Source organism: Mirounga leonina, unplaced genomic scaffold, assembly GCF_011800145.1.
Source record: "Mirounga leonina isolate KUSES-001 unplaced genomic scaffold, KU_Mleo_1.0 Mir_200, whole genome shotgun sequence".
Classification (NCBI taxonomy): Eukaryota; Metazoa; Chordata; class Mammalia; order Carnivora; family Phocidae; genus Mirounga; species Mirounga leonina.
In genome coordinates, this window is record NW_023270503.1 from 25,939,419 (window position 1) to 25,958,538 (window position 19,120).

General features: G+C 52.2%; 1 protein-coding gene across 1 annotated transcript; it reads right to left on the reverse strand.

Moving 5' to 3' along the window:
* Window positions 1-624: 624 nt before the first annotated feature.
* On the reverse strand, window positions 625-17,654 carry TNS4 (tensin 4). Its single transcript, XM_035027071.1, has 12 exons — window positions 17,216-17,654; window positions 10,457-10,880; window positions 8,958-9,370; window positions 6,799-6,885; window positions 6,344-6,469; window positions 4,984-5,076; window positions 4,801-4,878; window positions 3,741-3,809; window positions 2,778-2,946; window positions 1,755-1,823; window positions 1,473-1,499; window positions 625-946 (listed from the first exon to the last, which is right to left on the reverse strand). Exons 1-12 carry the CDS (start codon window positions 17,652-17,654, stop codon window positions 805-807), a joined length of 2,136 nt encoding a protein of 711 aa, XP_034882962.1. The 3' UTR covers window positions 625-804.
* Window positions 17,655-19,120: the final 1,466 nt, after the last annotated feature.

The window sequence follows — 19,120 nt, forward strand, 5'->3', positions numbered from 1 at the left end:
AGAGCAGAGGGTCTCCCTGCCCCCACCTCCCTCCCGTGGGTTACATAAGTAACATTAGGGCAGTTGTGACACCAGCTGGAGGACACTTGCTTACCAAAAAATTGAGAGAAAAGATGGGGCTGATACTCATTTGCAGTGGTGGGAACTAGACATCAAGGATGTGAGGGCAGCTGGGTGGTCTCTGACCATGAGGACAAGATCCCCCTTGCTAAGCTGCCCTGACAACTGTGGCCACATTGGCCTAAAGAATCCAGGGCAGGCAGATCCTGCTTTGTCCTGGGAACAGCTGCCCAAGAAGCCATTATGGAAGTGGGGAAAGGAACAGATATGGAGGGAAATAGAGTCCGTCCATCCCTCCTTTGGTCGATCCTTGCATATCACCTCTCCCAGGTCAGTGTTGGGCTAGGGGCCCATGGGTCCCAACCCAGCACCTTCTGTTTGCCACGACAGAGGGTCGCAGGTCTCTAACTCAGGCTTCTGCATTGGCAGTGTCCAAGTTGATGGAGTCAGGGGTCCTCAGATGTGGGCGTGCTTCAGAATCACAGGGAGCTTGTTGAGATGCCATCAAAGTCTGAGAAGCACAGCTGGTCCTGTCTATTGGCCTCTTTTTATGGTTGAGGAAACTGAGACCCAGCTGGGTCTGGATGAAGGTCACTGCTGACGGTCATTAGGTTTCCAGGGTTTCAACTTGGTACCGTTCTCCCCAGTCCAATATATTGGCTCATTAGTGTGGCCACAAGCCCCTGCTCAGGGGTTCCAGCCCCCTTTGGATGTCCAGGAAGGTGCACGGGAAGCTCCCTCCCTCTACATCCTTTCTGTGTCCTGCAGCAGGGCACCCACCAGGCCGATGACCTGGGAGGCTGGCTGGACTGTGTCATACTCCGCAAACAGGTGGCACACATTCTCCTGTGACTCTGTCTGGCTCTTGGCCACAAACCCGAAGATCCTGGTGGGAGAACATAGCCTGGGTGAGGTGGTGGGGCCCAGAGAGGCTGGGAGGGGTGATCTCAGCTAGTACGGTGCTCTGCCCTGCCCCTTCCCCAGCTCTCTGAGGGTAGGATGGGCCTCCTCTGTCAGACTGGGAGACCCCCGAGTTCAAGATCTAGGTAACCCTCCTTTTGAATGGTGGCTCCATGAGGACAGGACCTGCATATTCCTCATCAGAGTGGAAGCTTCCTGAGGGCAAGGATGTGTCTTGACCATCAGACTGGGGCATCCCCATCGATTAAGGCTGCCTGAGGTTAGAGCCTGTGCCTCCTACATAAGACCGAGGGCTCCCAGGCTCATGTCTCCCCCTTCAGACTGGAGGCTCTCTGAGGACCCGGGCCTGTGCCACCCCCATCAAAACCATGGGTTCTCTTAAGGTCAGGACAGGGCCTCCTTCCTTTCCCGAGTTCTTCCTCTTGTTGGGTCCCAGGTTCTGGCCCAGGGAGACCTTTTATGGTGACTGACAGGACACAGGGAAGCCTTACCAGGAGGGCTTGCAGTACTTTTGCCACCTGTGGGAAAGGAAGAGGGACAGGAATGAGTATTGAGGCTTCTCTGCATTCCACAGGACTCTGGCTGAGCAGCTGGGGACAATGGCCAGCTGTGACCACACCCCACCGGGTCCCACCCTTCCCTCATCCTGTTGCTCCCAGCCCCTCGAGGTTCACAGGCTTTGTCTGTGACCCCAGTCCCAGAGTCAGCAAGAAACCTCAGTGGGCAGCTAGGCCCTGGATGGCTTTGTGAGTTTGGCCCAGACTTGAACTTACTTCCGTTGCTCGGGGTCCATGCCACAGAAGCGGAGGGTGGTGAGGGGGTAATGGCGCCGGAAAAACACCCTGGAAGAGAAGGACTGCTGGTGAGAGCCTGTCCCAGTGCCATGTCCTACCTCCATCATCTCTAGCTCTCCCGAAGTTCAGATGCCCTGCTCTCCAAGAAGCCTCCCAATTAGACCCCTTACAGCCTGCTGTGACCTTTCCCACTGCTGGGCCTTGGGGCACATGTTTGCACTTCTCTCTTTTCTTTTCTTTTCTTTCCTTTTTTTTTTTTTTTTTTTAAGATTTTATTTATTCATTTGAAAGAGAGAGAGAGAGAAAGAGCGCTCCAGCGCAGGGGCAGAGGGAGAGGGAGAAGCAGACTCCCCGCAGAGCAGAGAGCCCAATGCGGGGCTCGATCCCAGGACCCCGGGATCATGACCTGAGCCGAAGGCAGACACGTCACCGACTGAGCCACCCAGGCGCCCCAGACTTCTCTCTTTTCATGGAATGAATCTGCCTTGTGTCCTATATATTCAGGTTTTCTACCCTCTCTCCTCCGCCCCCTGCCCACTGTGTCATTTAACTGCTTGAGGAAAGGAATGATGTCTTGCTCATCTCTTGTTCCTCCAGCCCAGGGCCAGGATCCTGCCAGACTGTGAAGCCCTGAGCCCGGGGAAGGAGTGATTTCAGCCACTGTGTTGAAGTGGGCAGCCAAAGTCTGGCGTTCTGCAGTTGTTCCATCAGTGGATGAACCAGTCTGAACCAGTGTCCTGGAAGGGGGACTTTGGGACGAGGTTCATCAGTGGATGAACCAGATTGAACCAGTGCCACTGAAAGGGGGACTTTGGGATGGGGTCATTGGCGTGAGGACCAGAGAAGGCAGAGAACTTGCCTGGAGTCACTCAGCAAGTCACTGACCACATTGGGTCCAGAATCCTGAATCCTACCTTCATCACTGATCCACGGCCATCTCAGCCATCCCCTCCAGATCCCCCTGCCCCGCCCAGCAGCCCCAAGGCAAGGGAAGCCCCTTACTTCCTCTGGACATCGGTCAGGGTGATGCCTTGCTCCGTGACTTTGAAGTGGACCACGGTGGGTGTGGGGAGGACGTCCCTCTTAAAGGTGGTTGAGATGGCCTTCCGCACGGCCAGGGCTCCACTCAGGGTCTCTACACTCACAGAGGTCAGATACAGGGCATGGCAGCCTGGGGGATGTAAATGCTGTGCTTAGGCCTTGCCAGGATCCACCATGCAGGGGCAGGTAGGGTCCCCCAGGCCCTGGTCCTCCTTCTGCCCAGAGCTGGCGTCGGGGCTCTTCCTTCTTCAGGAATCCAGTGGGGCTCCTCTGAGCCACCAGGCAGGCAGGCAGGACTGTGTAGGTGACTGCAATTCAAGGCCAACCCCAGAGGATGTTGGGAGCATCTGTGGCTTTGCATTGCTCTGGCCTTTGGCCCTCTAGGGTGGAGTAAAGCTGTTGCCCTATGTGTAGGGATGTCCAGGCAAACCTTCCTTCTGTCCAGAAGCATGGTTGGCACTGTCTCTACCTCCACCCACCCCGGGGCCCTGGTTCATTGCCAAGCGAAGGTGGAGAAGACAAGAATGGGGGGAGGGCACTCGGACAAGTGCTGATCTATGCCTGGCCTTTGGACTTGACACTCCACAGAGGATCCCAGACCCAGAGATCACTTCTAGGGCAGGTCCCTCAGAACCAGAGAGGCCCCAGCATGTCCACATGTGCCCATGAGTGTGCAGGATGGGGTGTAAGCCACACCAACCTCCCTCTCTCCTGCCACCCCCACGGGCTCCCCCCACCCAGGCTTGCAGCCTCTCACCTCCAGGTTTATAGGGATGGGGAGGACCGCGGGGCACCTTGTTAAGGACGAAGAAACAAAGCTGTAGTGGGAACATGTGTGGACCTGCATGTACAAGTGTGTGCGTGGGGTTGGGAGGGGCCCTATGGGGGCTCAGGCAAGCCTGGAGCCTCCCCCATGCCACTTACCTGCAGATTTCTTCAGGTGAGAGGCCCGGCTGTCTGTAGTGGGGTCTGAGGAGTCTCCAGCTCCCAATTCTGAGCCAAAGCAAAGTAACAGTCCCCAGAGGGGGTGGGGGTGGAGTGAACGGGACTCTTCTCGTAGGAACATTAATCCCCTTGAACATCTCCCACCTCCGCCCCCACCTTCAGGAAGCAAGCTGTTGAGAAACCTGGTGTGATTACCATAATTAGACAAACGGGGCCACTTGGGGCTCCCCAGATGCCTGACTTGCAAGCCTTTTGGTCCCTCTTTCGCCTCCTCACTCCTCCAGCCCCTGGACTGCTGCAGTCACCTGGTCCTCAGAAGCCTCTCACCTCCTCCCTTCTTTCACACCCCATCCCAAACCCAGGCCTTTCTTTGCAGAATGTAGGGAGGCTTTCCCCATCACCACACTGGGGGCTCCCCCTGCCCTGACTCCACTCCCAGAACCCCTCTTCTGCTCCTCCTGCACACCCAGGGATCATCTACTCCAGCTGCTGATGCGGCTGGGCTGTGGGCTCTGGATGGGACTTCCTGATCTCAGTTTGAGGTCTGATCTGTGTGCCTTTGGGCGAGCTACTTAGCTCCTCGAGCCCTCCTTTTCTCATCTGTTAAATGGGGATAACACCTATTTGACACAGTTGTGGTGAGGGATGTGTGAATGAGGGAGTGCCCAGTAAAGGTTGGACCCGGAAGAAAAAAACAACCCTCTCCAAACTGGCCGACTTATGTTCCTTTCATCCTCTCAAAGAAGGCTCCTATTTATCAAACACGTACTCTGTGATAAGAGCCTTGTCTGGACCGGCTCATTTAACCCCCAACCAATCCTTTAAGTAAGTATGATGATGGCTGTCCCCATTTCATAGAGGAAGAAACAGAGGCTCAGAGGGGTCGACATTCTCAAATTCTCAAGCCAGGAAGTGAAGATGCTGATGGATGCTAGGTGAAGCACTTTTAACTGTGACACTAATCCATAAATAAGGTGGGATGTGACCACTAGGAGCCTTTTTAGTTCCCCGGGGTTGCCTCTTTGGGGCCCAGACCCACCTTTCTGTGGGATGGTGAGTTTGCAGGGCAGGGCCAGGGCCATGATGGAATGCTGGCACACAAAGGCAGAGAGGCTCCCTGCAAGGAAACAGGCAGCCCTGCGTGAGAAGGCTTTCCCCAGACCAGTCTCCCAGCCCAGAAGGGTGGGGCCCACCCAGGGGCCTGCAGGCTGGAGAGGCTCACCAAAGTAGGGCTCCTCGTCTGCTCCTTTGAGATGCACCCCTTTGGCGGAAGACTCGATGAGGAAGTGGCGGATGAGGTCACTGTTGTCCTCACCTGGACAAAGATAGAAGAAAGAGCGCATGTGGATGGGGGTTCCAGAGCCCAGTGTTAGCTGAACACTGACCAACTCGTTCCCTGACCCGTCTCCTCCCAGTCCATCCAGAGGTTAACTGGTTTGTTCCCCTGCCTAGGGGTGGGTGGGACTGCTAGGGGGAACCCTATCTTCAAGGCCTCCCACAAAGGAGGTGCCAACATGTTTGCTCAAAGGTTTCTGCGTCCAGTAATTCTCTCAGGAGAACTTTCTCTTGGTCTCAAGGGCTACTGGGGATGGTCCCAGTGACTACTAAGATCAAATCTTAATCCTTCAGCCTGATTTCTCTCTTCTTCTACCCACTCCTTCCCAGGTACTGTGATTCTTCACCAGATGGTCCCTGCTGGAGCTAGGCTGGCCCTGGAGGGTGAACAGTGCCCCTCTGCCTCTTCTTCACCCGCCCATGGTTTCCTTCTCTCTGTGCTCGTTGGCAAGGCGTTCTTGATAACCAATACTGCCCCGAGGTCACTTTCTTATTTAACCAGAGCAGCATGGTGTAGAGAGCATGAAGTTGGGGTTTTCATCTTTGCTCTCGGGGGGTGGTGTCATTAACTAACTCTTGGAACCTATTTACCTGATCCTTTTGTTACATGAGAGCTATACTCCTGGGGTTTGGGGAGGGGCTGTAACTTAGATACTTTGTACTATAATGATCTGTTTTTATCTATCTCCCTAGCGAGGTATCCCAGTGCAGGGTGCATGCCCCAGAGATGTGTGTTGTGTGTGTGAGACCACGGGAAAGCATGTGCTAAGCTATCACATGTGTGATAAACTAGCACATATGTGATAAGCTATCATGCACATGTAATAAGCCAGTGCATTCACTCAATAAGCTATCACACGTGATAAACTGTCACATACACGTGGTAAGCTAGGGCACACACGTTATTACTACATTAGGTTCCTTCACAATAAAGCTGGTCTGGACAGCGAAGGTGGGGGGTGGGCAGAGGAGAGCATCCTGGAGAGGGGCTGGGAGCTTCCTCCTCTTCCCCCCATGAGAGCAGAGCAGGGAATCTGGGGACTCCCAGAGGCAGAGGAAGCTCAGGCTTGCCGTGGAAGGAGCTCCTTACAGAGTGTCTGGTGCAGGAAGGCAGCTGGGAGAGGGCTGACCCTCCTCCCAGGAGTACTTATGGGCCTGCTGCAAGGTAGCAGTGGAGAGCTGGGACTAGAACCTACCACAGCCTGTTGCCTCTGTGAGGCCTTGAATGAAGAGACAGGTACACATACCTGATCGGTTCGGGGCAGGTGCAGGGGCCTCCTGCACCTTCAAGGCAAGGCCAAAGGAGCCTCGGTAGGAAGAACTGTCCCTCACGACGAAAGCCCCTGGCTCCTCTTTCCTCAGCAGCTCGATTGCTGGAACAATCCTTGGGTCAGAGACAGTTACCTCCCCCCCCACCTGGACACCCCTGTCCCCCAGCCCCATAGAATCTTCATAGAGCAGACATTACAGAATCACCTTGTGTTCCCAGGAAGTCCTTCCTATTGTCTAATCTCCACCCTTCCTGCTGCAGTCCCTATTTCCTCAGGACATGAGGTTTGCACGATATCCCCCTTCCCTGGACCTACCATTTGCCATTCCCTCCCCTACCATGACCCAGGGCCCCATCTGCCTGATGCAAGATGCAAGACCCAGACTTGACTCCTGGGTCACTCAACCCTTGAAACAGAGCGCTTCCTTTTACCTTGTTCCCGGGTGATGTTTGGCTTAAACCAGTATTTAGATGTGTCCATCACAAACTTCATGGTGGGCTGCATGTCCCTGGTGGGACCTGGAAGACAGAGAGGGGGGACTCTTTAGGCTGGACCGAGGGGAGCTGAGAGACCCTTCCCCCACCTCTGCGCAGTGGTCCCATTCAACCCACCCTACCCTACCCCAACCCCACTGTATCTCCAACTGCCTACAAGAGGCAAAATCCAACAGAAGAATTCAGGGCTTGGCGCATCTAGGACCTAGGAGTCTCCCCTCGTATCCTTGGAAATAAATCACAAACAGATAAAATCTCAGTTTAATGAGAAACAGTTTCTCAAATCTTGTGTTGTCTGGTGTGGCCTGAAAGAAGGGATAAATAAGGGATTCTGAGATGCATCATGTGTTTGGTTTTACCCTCTCTTCCCCCTTAAGAATCCTACAAGTGTCTTGGGGGGCATGTTCAGTTTGGAAAAGAAAATGAAAGAAAAGTTTGAGGAAAGGAAGGCAGCAGATCTGGGCAGATGAGCCTGTGCAGAAGTCAGGAGACAGGATTCCTGACTCTGATTTGGGACAACTGTCTTGCTCCTGAAGCCCAGAGGGGACTAAGTGTACTAAACCGTCTCTGAGGGTTTTTGACATTCCAATAGCCTAGGCAATTAGCAAGGATTTTGTTTGGAGAAAGTTTGCAGACTTTGATAAGACCCCAGGGTATAATGAGTGATATCCTGGGGCACCACCAAACCAGGATGGGAATATCGCTGGACTAAGTAGATGTGCTCATTGAGATGACAAAATGGCCACTTCCCCGGGTCCCTAAGGCAGAGAACAGTGGTTTTCCATTTTGGTATCTTGAAAAGGTGTGTGCTGTGGCCAGCTGAGAGTAACTCATCATAAAAAAAGGTACTAAAATCTGCAAATGATTTATTCCGGGAAAACGATCAGAGCAGATTCAAAGGCACACCTATATGCCATTTTTCTCTTGCTTACATTGACCTGGCTTCCCGAATGGCAGTGTGGGCCAGAGTGAACATCATAACCCCCAGGAGTCCCCCTGATGCTTGTGGCTGAGTGGGGGGTGGGGAGCAGGGACAGTGTCCCTGGGGCTCTGCAGGGGCTCTTCTCTGGAGAGGTGCACCCTATGGGTGCTAAGCCTGAGCCTCTGTGTTTACTGCTTTGCGTTCTGGCTGGTTTTGTTCTTTTTGGACGCCTGTAGTCACAGACTACGGGAAGGAGGGTGTTTGCTGCTTTGTGGTTTTTAGCTGTCTGAATTGGAATGCATTGTCTCCGTCGGCTCTCTGTGTGTTCGTCATCCATGAACGTCAGAGGTAGGACTGACTCTCCTTCTTCTCCCTCTCTTGCATTAGTCATCAAGCCTGTTGTTTTCATATCCCGAGGGTCTCCTGGCTCTGTCCTCTCTCCTCCGCCCTGCCCCGCCCTGGTGCAGTCCCCCGTTACAGCTTGTCTGGACCACTTCATGATGAAAATCAAAACAAAACTGCTCTCCCTGCCTGGGCCGGGCCCTGCAGGTCATCTGCCATGCAGCTGCCAGAGTTATCTATTGAACATGTACCTCTGACCCCATCACTTTCCTGTTTGAGATTCCCTGCTAGCCCCCGATGCCGCGGCCTAATGGGTAAAATCCACTCTTTAGCGTGGTGTTCAAGACCTTTCCCAATCTTGCCCCAGATTACTCAACTACTTCATCCCACACCCAACACTCCAGTCATTTCTTAAACATGCATGTGCTTCTACACCTTCATGACCGTGGACTTGCTGTTCCCTCTGCTGGGAATGCCCCACCTCCCCTGCTCTGGCTCCAGACATTTGATTCAGTTTTCCAGACCCAGCTCAGATGTCACTTCCTCCAAGGAGCTTTCCCAGTTTTTTAGACTAAAAGGATCACGCCTTCCTTTGTGGCCCCATAAGACTTAGGACATCTCTTGCCTTCTGTGGTTTTTCTATTCTGTAGTGATCCTTGGTTTTTGTCTCTTTCTAAACTGTGTCCATCTCTCTGTCCCTACTCTTTGGCAAAGTGCTCGGCACACAGTAGGTATTCAGCGCATTGACCTGCTATTGCAAAAACCCACTGATGCTTTGTCTATCCCCCCAAGCTGAACCTCACAACGGCTGAAGGACTGGTTTACAACATACCCTCTGAGGATGTGGTGAGAGGGGTCTGGCTGTGGCTCCTGGTGGCTGGACAAGACTTGCTGGAAGAAGGGGCCCCAGGTCGGACAAAGTCCTGGTGTCCTGGGATCTGCTGGGATGGGGGAGACTCTGGTTCTGGGCAGCCATTGATCAGCACGATGGGTATGTCCACCATGGAGTTGGTGATGGATGGTGGGCAGCTGTTGGCGTGTTCCTTGGCCAGTGGTGGGGAGTGAGTTGCTCTGGGCTGGCCCATGTTTGGGGTGGGGTTGCTGGGGACCTGGAAGTCACTGGCTCTTGTACCCGGAGACACTTGGCCAAGGCTGTGGAGGCTGGAGGAAGAGCTCGCTGGACTCTCCAAGGATCTAGAAGATGACTGATGGCTGGAGATGCTGGAGTGGAGGAGGGACTGGCTGCTGCAGGGAGGGCACCAGACAGGCAGGGAGTTAGGCTGTTAGTGGACATGCAGAAGTCAGAGCCAGGCTCCAGAATCTACTGATCTTGGTGCCCGTAGCTCTGGTTAAATAGAGTATTGCATACTCCATCCCCCACAGCCCAAAGCAAAGTGCATGCCCACCTGATCCCCAAGCGATGCTGAAGGATACAGAAATGTCTCTGCACTGCAGTCTTTGGTCATTTAAAGTAGCTCATGAGCTGATCCCCTGCAGGTCATGTGGGCTTAGGCTGGACTGGATCCCCTCTGCCTTCCCAGCCGGGCAGGTCTGACTGAGCTATCACACAAGTACCCAACATTCCCAAGAGCCCTGCACGCAGGCTGGACCATGTCCACGGTGGATGCAGAGAGAACTCCCCAGCTGGAGGAAGAGGAGGAGGCCAGCTCTGCATCCAGCGAGACTTCTCTCTGAGTTCAGAGGCCCATGCCAACGGCCATGGCCGTGGAATCCCGGCCTCCTTGCCAAGGACTGCCTTGGCACATCGGCTCTGGAGTCAGTGTGGGGGACAGAGGTCCTGAGGTTTGGTCCTCCTGGACAGGATGGGTGTGTGTGTGCAGCTTTATTTTGTGAGGCCAGCAAACTGGGCTGGGGGGCGGGGGGACAGGCAGGTTCGCCTCCTTCCTGCTAGGTTTTGCTAGCAACAAAGAGGAAGGAGGCTTTTCTTTCCTAAATGGTTTATCCCAGGCCTCCAAATTTTATTTACATCCCTGTGTTTTAAAAAAAATCCCTTCCTTCAGATGGGTTGTATGAGTGCTGGAAAGGATACAGGTCAGCCTCATGAATGTAAACAGTTCTTTTCTCAAGAGGAAGGCATAAATCAAAATTTTTGTTATATTCTCAAAATTTTGAGTTATATTCTAAGTGCCTGAGGAAAGCTTGAGGTCCAAATGGCTGTGATGGCATAAAAGAGAATATTCACTCTTTTGTTTTTGGTGTACAACCTGATTTTGCTCCGATAGAACAGGGTGCCTCTCTATGATTTTTAGGGTGTGTGTGTGTGTGTGTGTTGCAGAGACAATATCAGAAGCTACAGTGGGAGTGACCTACCTTCCGAACACGTAGCTGACATCGGATGCTGGGCTGGCTGACAACACAGAGACCCTGCTGCCCTGCTGTGGGGCCAGGCCCCCCAGCCCCTTCTCCAAGCCTGGAGAAGCTGCCAGTGGGGATCCCAAGCCATGGGGGCCGGAGGCCTTGTTCCCCATGCCGGGGATAGAGATGCTGGGAGAGGGTGGGGGATGAGAAGAGGGAGCCCCAGAGTGGGGAGGGGGGTGCTGGTGCCCCTTGCCCTGGCTCCCAGAGAAAATGAGGCTCTCGCTGCTGCTTCGAGTCTCTCGGGGGATGTCTCTGGAAAGGAGGAGGCCACCACTGCGTGGGGAACCAAAGGGCGGGGTGACAGATGGGCTGGAGCAGCACTGGGGGCCATCATGACACCTTGATCTGGTGGAGGTCACCTCGATGTACTTTATGTCTGGGGAGAGAGCAGAACACTGGTGAAACCGGGAACCTGGGCTTACAGAACAGGAATGCTGGAAGAGTCCTCAACACCATCTGGTTTCCCCTCCTTTAGACAGATGAGGAAACCAAGGCTCAGAGAGAAGTTTGCTGGATTCGGATTTGCACCCAGCTCCCCTTTCTAGGCACAGCTCCAAAGTCACCCTCCTTGTGATTTCTTCCTTTGGTGGGGAGATGCCTTGGAATGAACACAGGCCTTGGAGTCCGAGAGACCTGGGTTTCAGATCTGGCTCTGCCACTTACTATCAGAGCACTTGGCCAAACGACTTCACCAACTCGAGCTTCAGGTTCCATACCTGTGAAATGGGGTGACTATATATCCAGTCTCTTGGTGCTAGAGTAAGGATGAAATGAGATGAACGTAGGCGGCATAACACTTCTCCTGGCACATGGTAAATACCTTAAAACTAGGAAATCCTCTCCTGCATGAATGTCCCCCTCCCCAGGTTGAAATGACTGCTAAAGCGGGTGCCAGTCACATTTCTGATGCCTCCTTTGTCCAGGGCAGGTGAAGGCTGTTTCTACATCTGTGCCTACAATGAAGGCAGGGGTTCTCATGCTTGTTTGCACACTAGAATCATCCGATGAGGTTTTAAAAGTCCAAATGCCCAGGCTACACCCTGTGCCAAATAGATCAGAATCTCCGGTGTGGACCCAGACCTCAGGTTGTTTTAGTTTTCCAGCTGATTCCAATGGGCACCAAGCCACAGCACTGCGGCCCCTGGCCCAGCAGTGCCACGCCACCTGGGGGTGGGAGCTGGTCAGATGCGCAGAATCTCAGTTTCCATCCCAAGCCTGCTGAAGCAGAATCTACATTTTAGCAAGACTCCCTGGAATCTGAGTGCACTGTAGAGTTTAAGAACTCTGCTTTAGAGCAGGAGCTCCCAGAGGCCAGGGTTTGCTACATTATCAAGCTGTGGACCTCCCAGGACATGCTTTTAGCTGGTACGCCATTGTTGGTTATTAAACACGGCCGAGGGTGGTGACTCACTCCAGTGCTCTCTCTATTCCTCAGTGGGGGCACCCAGGACTCTTGTTTTGAGAACTTGCTCCTCCCTGGAGTGGGTACCTTGTGGTTTTCCCCACGGTGAGTATGGACATCCCTCCTCCTGACCTGGGGGAGGGGAACTGTCCTTGGTGCTATTCCAGCAAAGGTGGTGGAAGGTGGGGGCTACCTAGCTGCTCCCTCCTGGAGGCCTGTTGAATCCTGCCTCTGGCTTCCCAGGATGGAAACTGGGGCAAAGTCAGAGGGAAACTGCACCTTCAGCTCCTGTCTGCCAGCCTCCCACCACCTTGGGCTTTGGCACATGTACCAACTCCTGCCCACTCTGTGGAATCCCTGCCTGCCCCAGCCCGCTCCTGGGTAGGACCTCAGAGCCTGCTCGCGGTCACTGCCTCTGTCTGAACCTGCTTGGGCTGGGGTTGGGGTGGAGGATTACACCAGATGAAGGGGGGCTGGCAGGCTGACCTGAGCATGCTGTTCCAAGGAGTGTAGGAACAGGCCTGGCTTTGCCGTCAGATAAACCTGGGTGTGAGTCCTGGTTTTGCCACTTTCCTGCCAAGAGGCATTGGCTAACTTTCCTAACCACTGCGAGCCTCAGTTTCCTTATCTGCAAAGTGGGGATCTAAAACCAACCTCCTGAGGTTGTGGTAAGGATAAAAGGCACTGATGAATGGTGCCTGGAGCCTAGCCCATGGTGAGCTTTGGAGAACTTCTCCTGCCTGCCTGCTTTTTGAGGCCAGTGTTGGCCAGATGGCTGACACTGTCCAGCTAAGGGGGGAGTCCCACTGCCGAGGGCAAGAGAAGACTATTTGGCACAACGTGTTGTGCGTTCTGAAAGAGTAGCGGTCTTGGAATGGGGTGCATTCTTCTGGAAGGTTGGCAAGCACCACTTCTATTTTTATAGGACTTTATAGTGTTTATACCCATAATCCTCTCAGCTCTTATGCCCACTGCCAGCAGGCACTGATTTTATGGAGAGGAAACTGAGGCTCAGAGAGATGTGGCAATGGAGCTGGCATTTACTGCAGAGTTTTTAATAAAGGCTGGTATTTACTGTGTGCCCACGCCGTTGCAAACATGTTACCTGTATTAACTCACGTAACCCTCACAACAACTCTGTTGAAGTAGAAAACATTATGAATCCCAAATAAGAGATGAGAAATCAAGGCTCAGAAAGGTTAAGTGGGTTATCCAATGTCACACAGCCAGGGAGTGGAGGAATCCAACGCCTGCTCTTGTGCTCTGTTTGGAGGGCGTCTTCTAGGACTCCAGGACGGGGGACTCCTCAGGACACTTTCCCAAGGCCTTGCCCTGTGAAAAGGTGCTTGGCTGCTTTGGGAGAGGGTCTCTCCACCTGGTGAAGCTCTGGGTTTCCTAATCACTGGGTCATCCAAACACCGACCAAAGAAAGGCCTTGCTCGGGGGACTGAGCAAGCAGAGCAGGGTGGGAAGGAAGGAAGGAGTCCTGGAGCTGTGAGTCACCTCTCGCTGCTGCCCTGAGGTGCATGCGGCTAGGGGAGGTGGAGGCCCCCCACACCCTCACCTGGGTGCAGCCACTGTTTACAGGCTCGTGGGGCAAGTCTGAGCAGTGCTGGGTGGATACAGGCGCCAGCACCAGGCTGGGCTGGTGGAAGGGGACACGTGGGTGGGGAGGGGGGCAGAGAGACAGTTATTAAGCACCCTTCTCTTGGGATTGGCAAACAGCCTTGCCTGGCAGAAATTGTTGGAAAATGAAATGTGGGTGCCTGTTCCAAAGATGGGGAGGGGAGGAGTGGCAGAGATAGATATGGTGTTTGCTTGGAATAACCATGCTCCCTGTGGGATGGGAGCCCCCCAGGGTAAGCAAGAGGCAGGGGCAGGGAAGCTGGGGGAGATTTGTGAGCGCTGCAGGAGGAGAGCCCCAGAAGAGAAGCCTGCAGGCTGCCTCCATACAGATTTGTTCTTCGAAGCTCTGGAGGGCAGGAAACTAGCTCCAAAGAAGAGAGAGAAAGGCAAGAACACAGACTTTGGAGGCCAGATGCCCAGGCTTTGAGGCCTGACCTACAACCCACTGGCTGTGTGACCCTGGGTCATTACTTCTTCTCCCTGAGCCTCACTTTCTCATCTGTAAAATGAGGCTACCACTGTTTCCTTCACAGGGTAGATGCTGAGATCATGCACTACAAAATCTATCTATATTTATTTAGGGGAGGGAGAAACATAGGATCACCGATGCTTAATTTTTAATTTTGCCAAGTGAGGACAAAGAGAAAACAGTGAACATCTGCTAGCACCACAGTTATAGAACATCTTCCCTTTGACACCCCAGGAGAAGGAAGGATGAGAGGCGAAGGGAGGGCATCCCACACATTTGGATACATTTGGCCCAGTGAAAACTCACCACGGTGCCCAGAACTAGTTAGGTTTCCACAGGCTGGCAAGCGCTTTGTTGCCGGTAGTGGTGGTCTGAGGGGAGGGTTTTGGCAGGTTGAGATGCACGGGACAGGTGCCACCCATCACAGTGACACACTGTTAGCAATCACAACGGTCGCAGGGAAGAACTTTCTAACAGGGAGCTGACTATGCCGGCTGTCTCAGGAGGTAGTGAATTCCCAGGCATCACTGACATTCAGGCAGAGGTTAGAGAAGAGGATTTTCTTATTCCATCAGAAGATGCTAGGGCAGAATTAGGGGGCTTCATCAGAACTCTCTGACCACTGTTGGCTGCCCGCTCATCCCCCGAACCCCTCTGCTACCCAGGGTCAGATGGACACATCCCCATGATGGCAGGTTGTGTCCAGGGCATCTGAGAACACAGACTACTGACCACTGGCTCCTTGGAGGAAGGGGATGTTGTCAACATCCCTACCCCATACATGTGGACGCTCCACAGAGGCTGGTCTTGCCCCAGCGGGCCTTGAGTGTGTGGAACCCCTGCCTTGGGGCATGAACATTAAAGCCCTGGGCTTGCTCCTGCCAATGGTAATTAGACCCAAGCCACCTTCCCTGCAGAGACATGCCTGTGACCAGCCTCAAGAAGCAGGAAGATCTTGGCGGATAGAGGTGGTTCTTTTAACAGCCCTGGAAGGCAATGCTCAATGGGAGGGGCAGAAGGCAGGCTGGAGACTGGGAACTGGGGCGCCGAAGGACCTGGGTGCTGGGCTCACCTCCATCCCAGACCCTGAGCCTATCCTGGGGCGGGTCCTAAATGCAACCCTAGTGTTTAATTAAACCAGCTGCCATTTATAATGACTAACAGCATGTCAGGATTTCTGATAAACACCCAAGTGTTATTTCTTTTAAACCCTGCAACCCCCTTTGAGGTAAGAACTCCTCTCTATATTACAGATGAAGAATATGAGACAAAGGAGTGAAGTCACTAGCTTGTGGAAAGTTTGCCCACCTCCAGTGATTAGGCTAGACTGGCTCCTTACTGGAGTCCCTCAGCCTCCGTTTTTTTCATCTGTAAAATGGTGATAAAATATTTCACGGGGATAGATTGGGAGGATTAAATGTTCTCCTGTAAGATGTTCAGCACAGAGCCTGGATATAATAAGTGCTCAATAAGTAGAAATTCTCATGGACACTATCTCTAATCCTAATTGTATCCCTTAACCCATGCTGATCCTTTAAACCCCTGGAGACCTCAGTCTTCCAGCCTGTCTAATGGGGTCCTGCTCCTTGACCCTCATCCTCAGAGTACACTTGAAACCCTTTGTTCAGGAAACTGACACCAGATGTAGCGATTTCTAGATTCCCTTGGATGTAGTGGTATATTGAAGTTGGCTTGTACCAGCTCGTAAGAGCTGATTGTTAAATTTTTAGGATTTTGTCCAGCTGATTTCTAAACTCAGACATTATTAAAAATTAAATTACATAAACCTACAATGAAATAACTTACAATAAAAACAAAAGTAATAAATACAATTCATCATATCCCAATTATTTAATTAGATTTTGCTATTATCTAGATTCTTTTTTTTTTTTTTTTAAGTTTTATTTATTTAGGGGCGCCTGGCTGGCTCAGTTGGTTGAGCATCCAAGTCCTGGTTTCCTCTCAGGTCATGATCTCAGGGTCGTGAGATTGAGCCACTGCTCAGCATGGAGTCGCTTGAGATTCTCTCCCTCTGTCCCTCCCCCTGCTTGTACGCTCGCATGAGCACACCCTCTCTCAAATAAGTAAATAAAATTTTTAAAAAGTTTTATTTATTTATTATTATTTTTAAGATTTTATTTATTTATTTGACAGAGAGAGACACAGTGAGAGAGGGAACACAAGCAGGGGGAATGGGAGAGGGAGAAGCAGGCTCCCCTTCAAGCAGGGAGCCCGACGCGACACTCGATCCCAGGACCCTGGGATCACGACCTGAGCCGAAGGCAGACGCTTAACGACTGAGCCACCCAGGCGCCCCGAGTTTTATTTATTTAAATAATCTCTGCACCCAGCATGGGGCTCGAACTCATGGTCCTGAGGTCATGAGTCGCATTCTCTTCCAACTGAGCCAGCCAGGTGCCCCACTATTATCTATACTCTTGAGATTATTTATATCTATTGTATTGGTATGGTAGAAATACTATATATACCGTAATGGCCATCTACAGGTTATCTCTTTCCAGTACTACATTCAGTGACATCATTTTGGTAGCTTGAGATTGGCCATGCTGGGAGAATCTATACCGTGAAATTGGCAGATGTTTGCAAACAGGGCTCTCTGCCACCCCATCATGGAGCTTACCAGCACATCGCTGCTTACACACAGCAGGGTCCCACCCCAAATAGACTGAATTCTGTGTCTTTCTAACCCCGCTACTTCCAGTTTGGGCCTCCCCAGAGAGATACTCCCCTAAACAGGGACAGGGGCCCAGATAGCAATCCTATAAAAGTTTCAGGGGACCCAGGTTAGGACCTAAAGAGATATACTATAGAACAGTGAGGTTCAGGGACTCCACATTTCTTGGGCTCTTAGTTACATGCATGGCATTGTATGAAATTCTTATATATATATATAATATATATACATATATATATATATATAAGCTTATTTAAAGTCTCTGAAAAATCACATAAAACAGGTATCCATCACTTTTCCAAACTCAGGAACAAAATAGAATTGGATAGTGAGGGAAACTTATATATATCTCTTTGATATAGGAAAGAAAACAGAGAGATTAAGTAACTTGTTTAGGGCTGCACAGCACCTCCCAACAGGACATTTTCTCCTGCTCCTCTGATTTGATAGAAAAGTTCTTCTTCCTCATGAGGTCTGGTCCCCAAGCACCCCCCTTGGCACCGTGCCCCAGGTCCTTACCCAAGGCTTCAGGCTCATCTTTCTTTTTCCTTGAGGTGGTGCTCTGGGTGGGCTCAGCCCAGGGGCTACCAGTTCCTGTGGGGAGCAGCTGGAAGGTGGGGTCTAGTTCCAGAATCATCTGGTTGAGGCTCTCCAGTGAGAAGTCAATGTAGGAGTCGAGGTCCTCCAGGGTCCCTGAGGTCTGCTCCCCAGGGGACTGCAGGAGGCAGCTGGCTTTGGCTCTAGCCTGTGGACCCTGCTGGAGCCTGCTGGGGGGCCCCTTGAAGGGTGTGGGGGCCATCAGGGCCTGGGCTCCCCAACCTTCTGTGGTATAGTAGGGACACTGCAGTGGCAGGCCGGGGCTGGGTGCTGGGTGCAGGGCCCTCCTGGGTTCTTCGCAGGGAGACAAGCCAACTGCATGGCCTCCTGCCAGCAGGGGGCTGGACATCACTTGCGACATGGTGGGGGCAGTGACCGTCCGTTTACCTCTAGCTTCAAACCAGCCTCACTTACACCCCAGAGATGTCACTTGCCAACCAGGAGCTCCCAGGACCTGAAAGAGACCAGGGTTGGGAACTGAGCAACTTTGGTAGTTGAAGTCCCTCCCACTCCTCCCCCCAACCCGCCCCCCGCAAGGAAAGGCATATTTATTCATTCATTAAAAGCATGGATACCGGAGCCAGATTGCCTGGGTTTGCATCCTGGCTCTACCACTTTCTAGCTGTACAATGTTGGACAAGTTAATGAACTTCTCTGTGTCTCAGTTTTCCTTAACTATAAAATGTGTGAAGATTTGTAACATGCTTAGAACGGTGCATGGCACATAATAAGCATTATGCAAGTGATTGCCAAATAAAATTGTTTCAGTAGAGGTCATTGAATATCTGCTATATCACAGCCTTCTTTATTAAATAAATACCAGCTAATATTTATTGAATAATTACTATGCATATATATTACACATAAAGTCTTTTAAACTCCTCCTAACAACCCTATGAGGTAGACACTATTATTTTCCATTTTATGATGTGTGAATGGAGAGACAGAGAGGCCAGTAACTTGCCCAAGTGTCATACTGTGTCATCCAAGTGTCAGAGCAGGACTCCGACCTCAGGCTGCCTGATGTCAGCTGCTACTGCGTGTGGGCCAGTTAGTGAAACAGACAAGTAAGCAGGTGAGCAATTAAAAACACTGTTACCAAGGGAGGCAAAACAGAGGAGACTCTGTAGGCACTGGTGCAGAGGTCAGGGAGGACTTCCTAGAGGAAGGGACTTGGATTCCTAACTGCCTATACCACGTGGAGTTCCAATGCAGAGGGATATCTGAGGTCCAGAGAGGGCGTATGATTTGCCTGAGGTTGCACAGTAAGTTAATGAGAAAAGCCAGTCTCCCTTGTTCCCCATGGCTCCTGTAGGCTCTGTTGCCAGACCTCTCCTTGGCTGGGGCCTGGAGGGGTCGGTGTGTCCCAGGCACGGGAAGCGTGTCTTTAAATGGCAGTGGAAGGGACTAGGCCTCCGAGCAATTTCCTGGGGGCAGCTGAGGACACAGAGCTGTGGCTCTTTCCTCACATGCTCCACGTGGCCCGGGTTTCTTGGGGCAGGATCTCAGTGCATCCTGCAGGGTTTTTGGCTGGGCGCCACAGAGGAGGCTGGGGTTACTGACCTTGCAGAGCACACTGGGGGCCTGGGTCATCACTCAGACTAGAACCTAGGATGCCTGCTTACTGATTGGAAACTGCTATTGTGCTACCGTTTCCTCTGTGGGCCTCAGTTGTCCCATCTGTATGATGGGGATATAATAATAACAGAACTTAAAGTTTACTCATTTCATTTTCTCAGTGGTTCTGTGAGGAGGGTACTCTTACTGTGGGGCTGGAGAGGTTCAGTGATTTGCCTAAGGTCACAGAACCTGCAGAATCCACAGGTG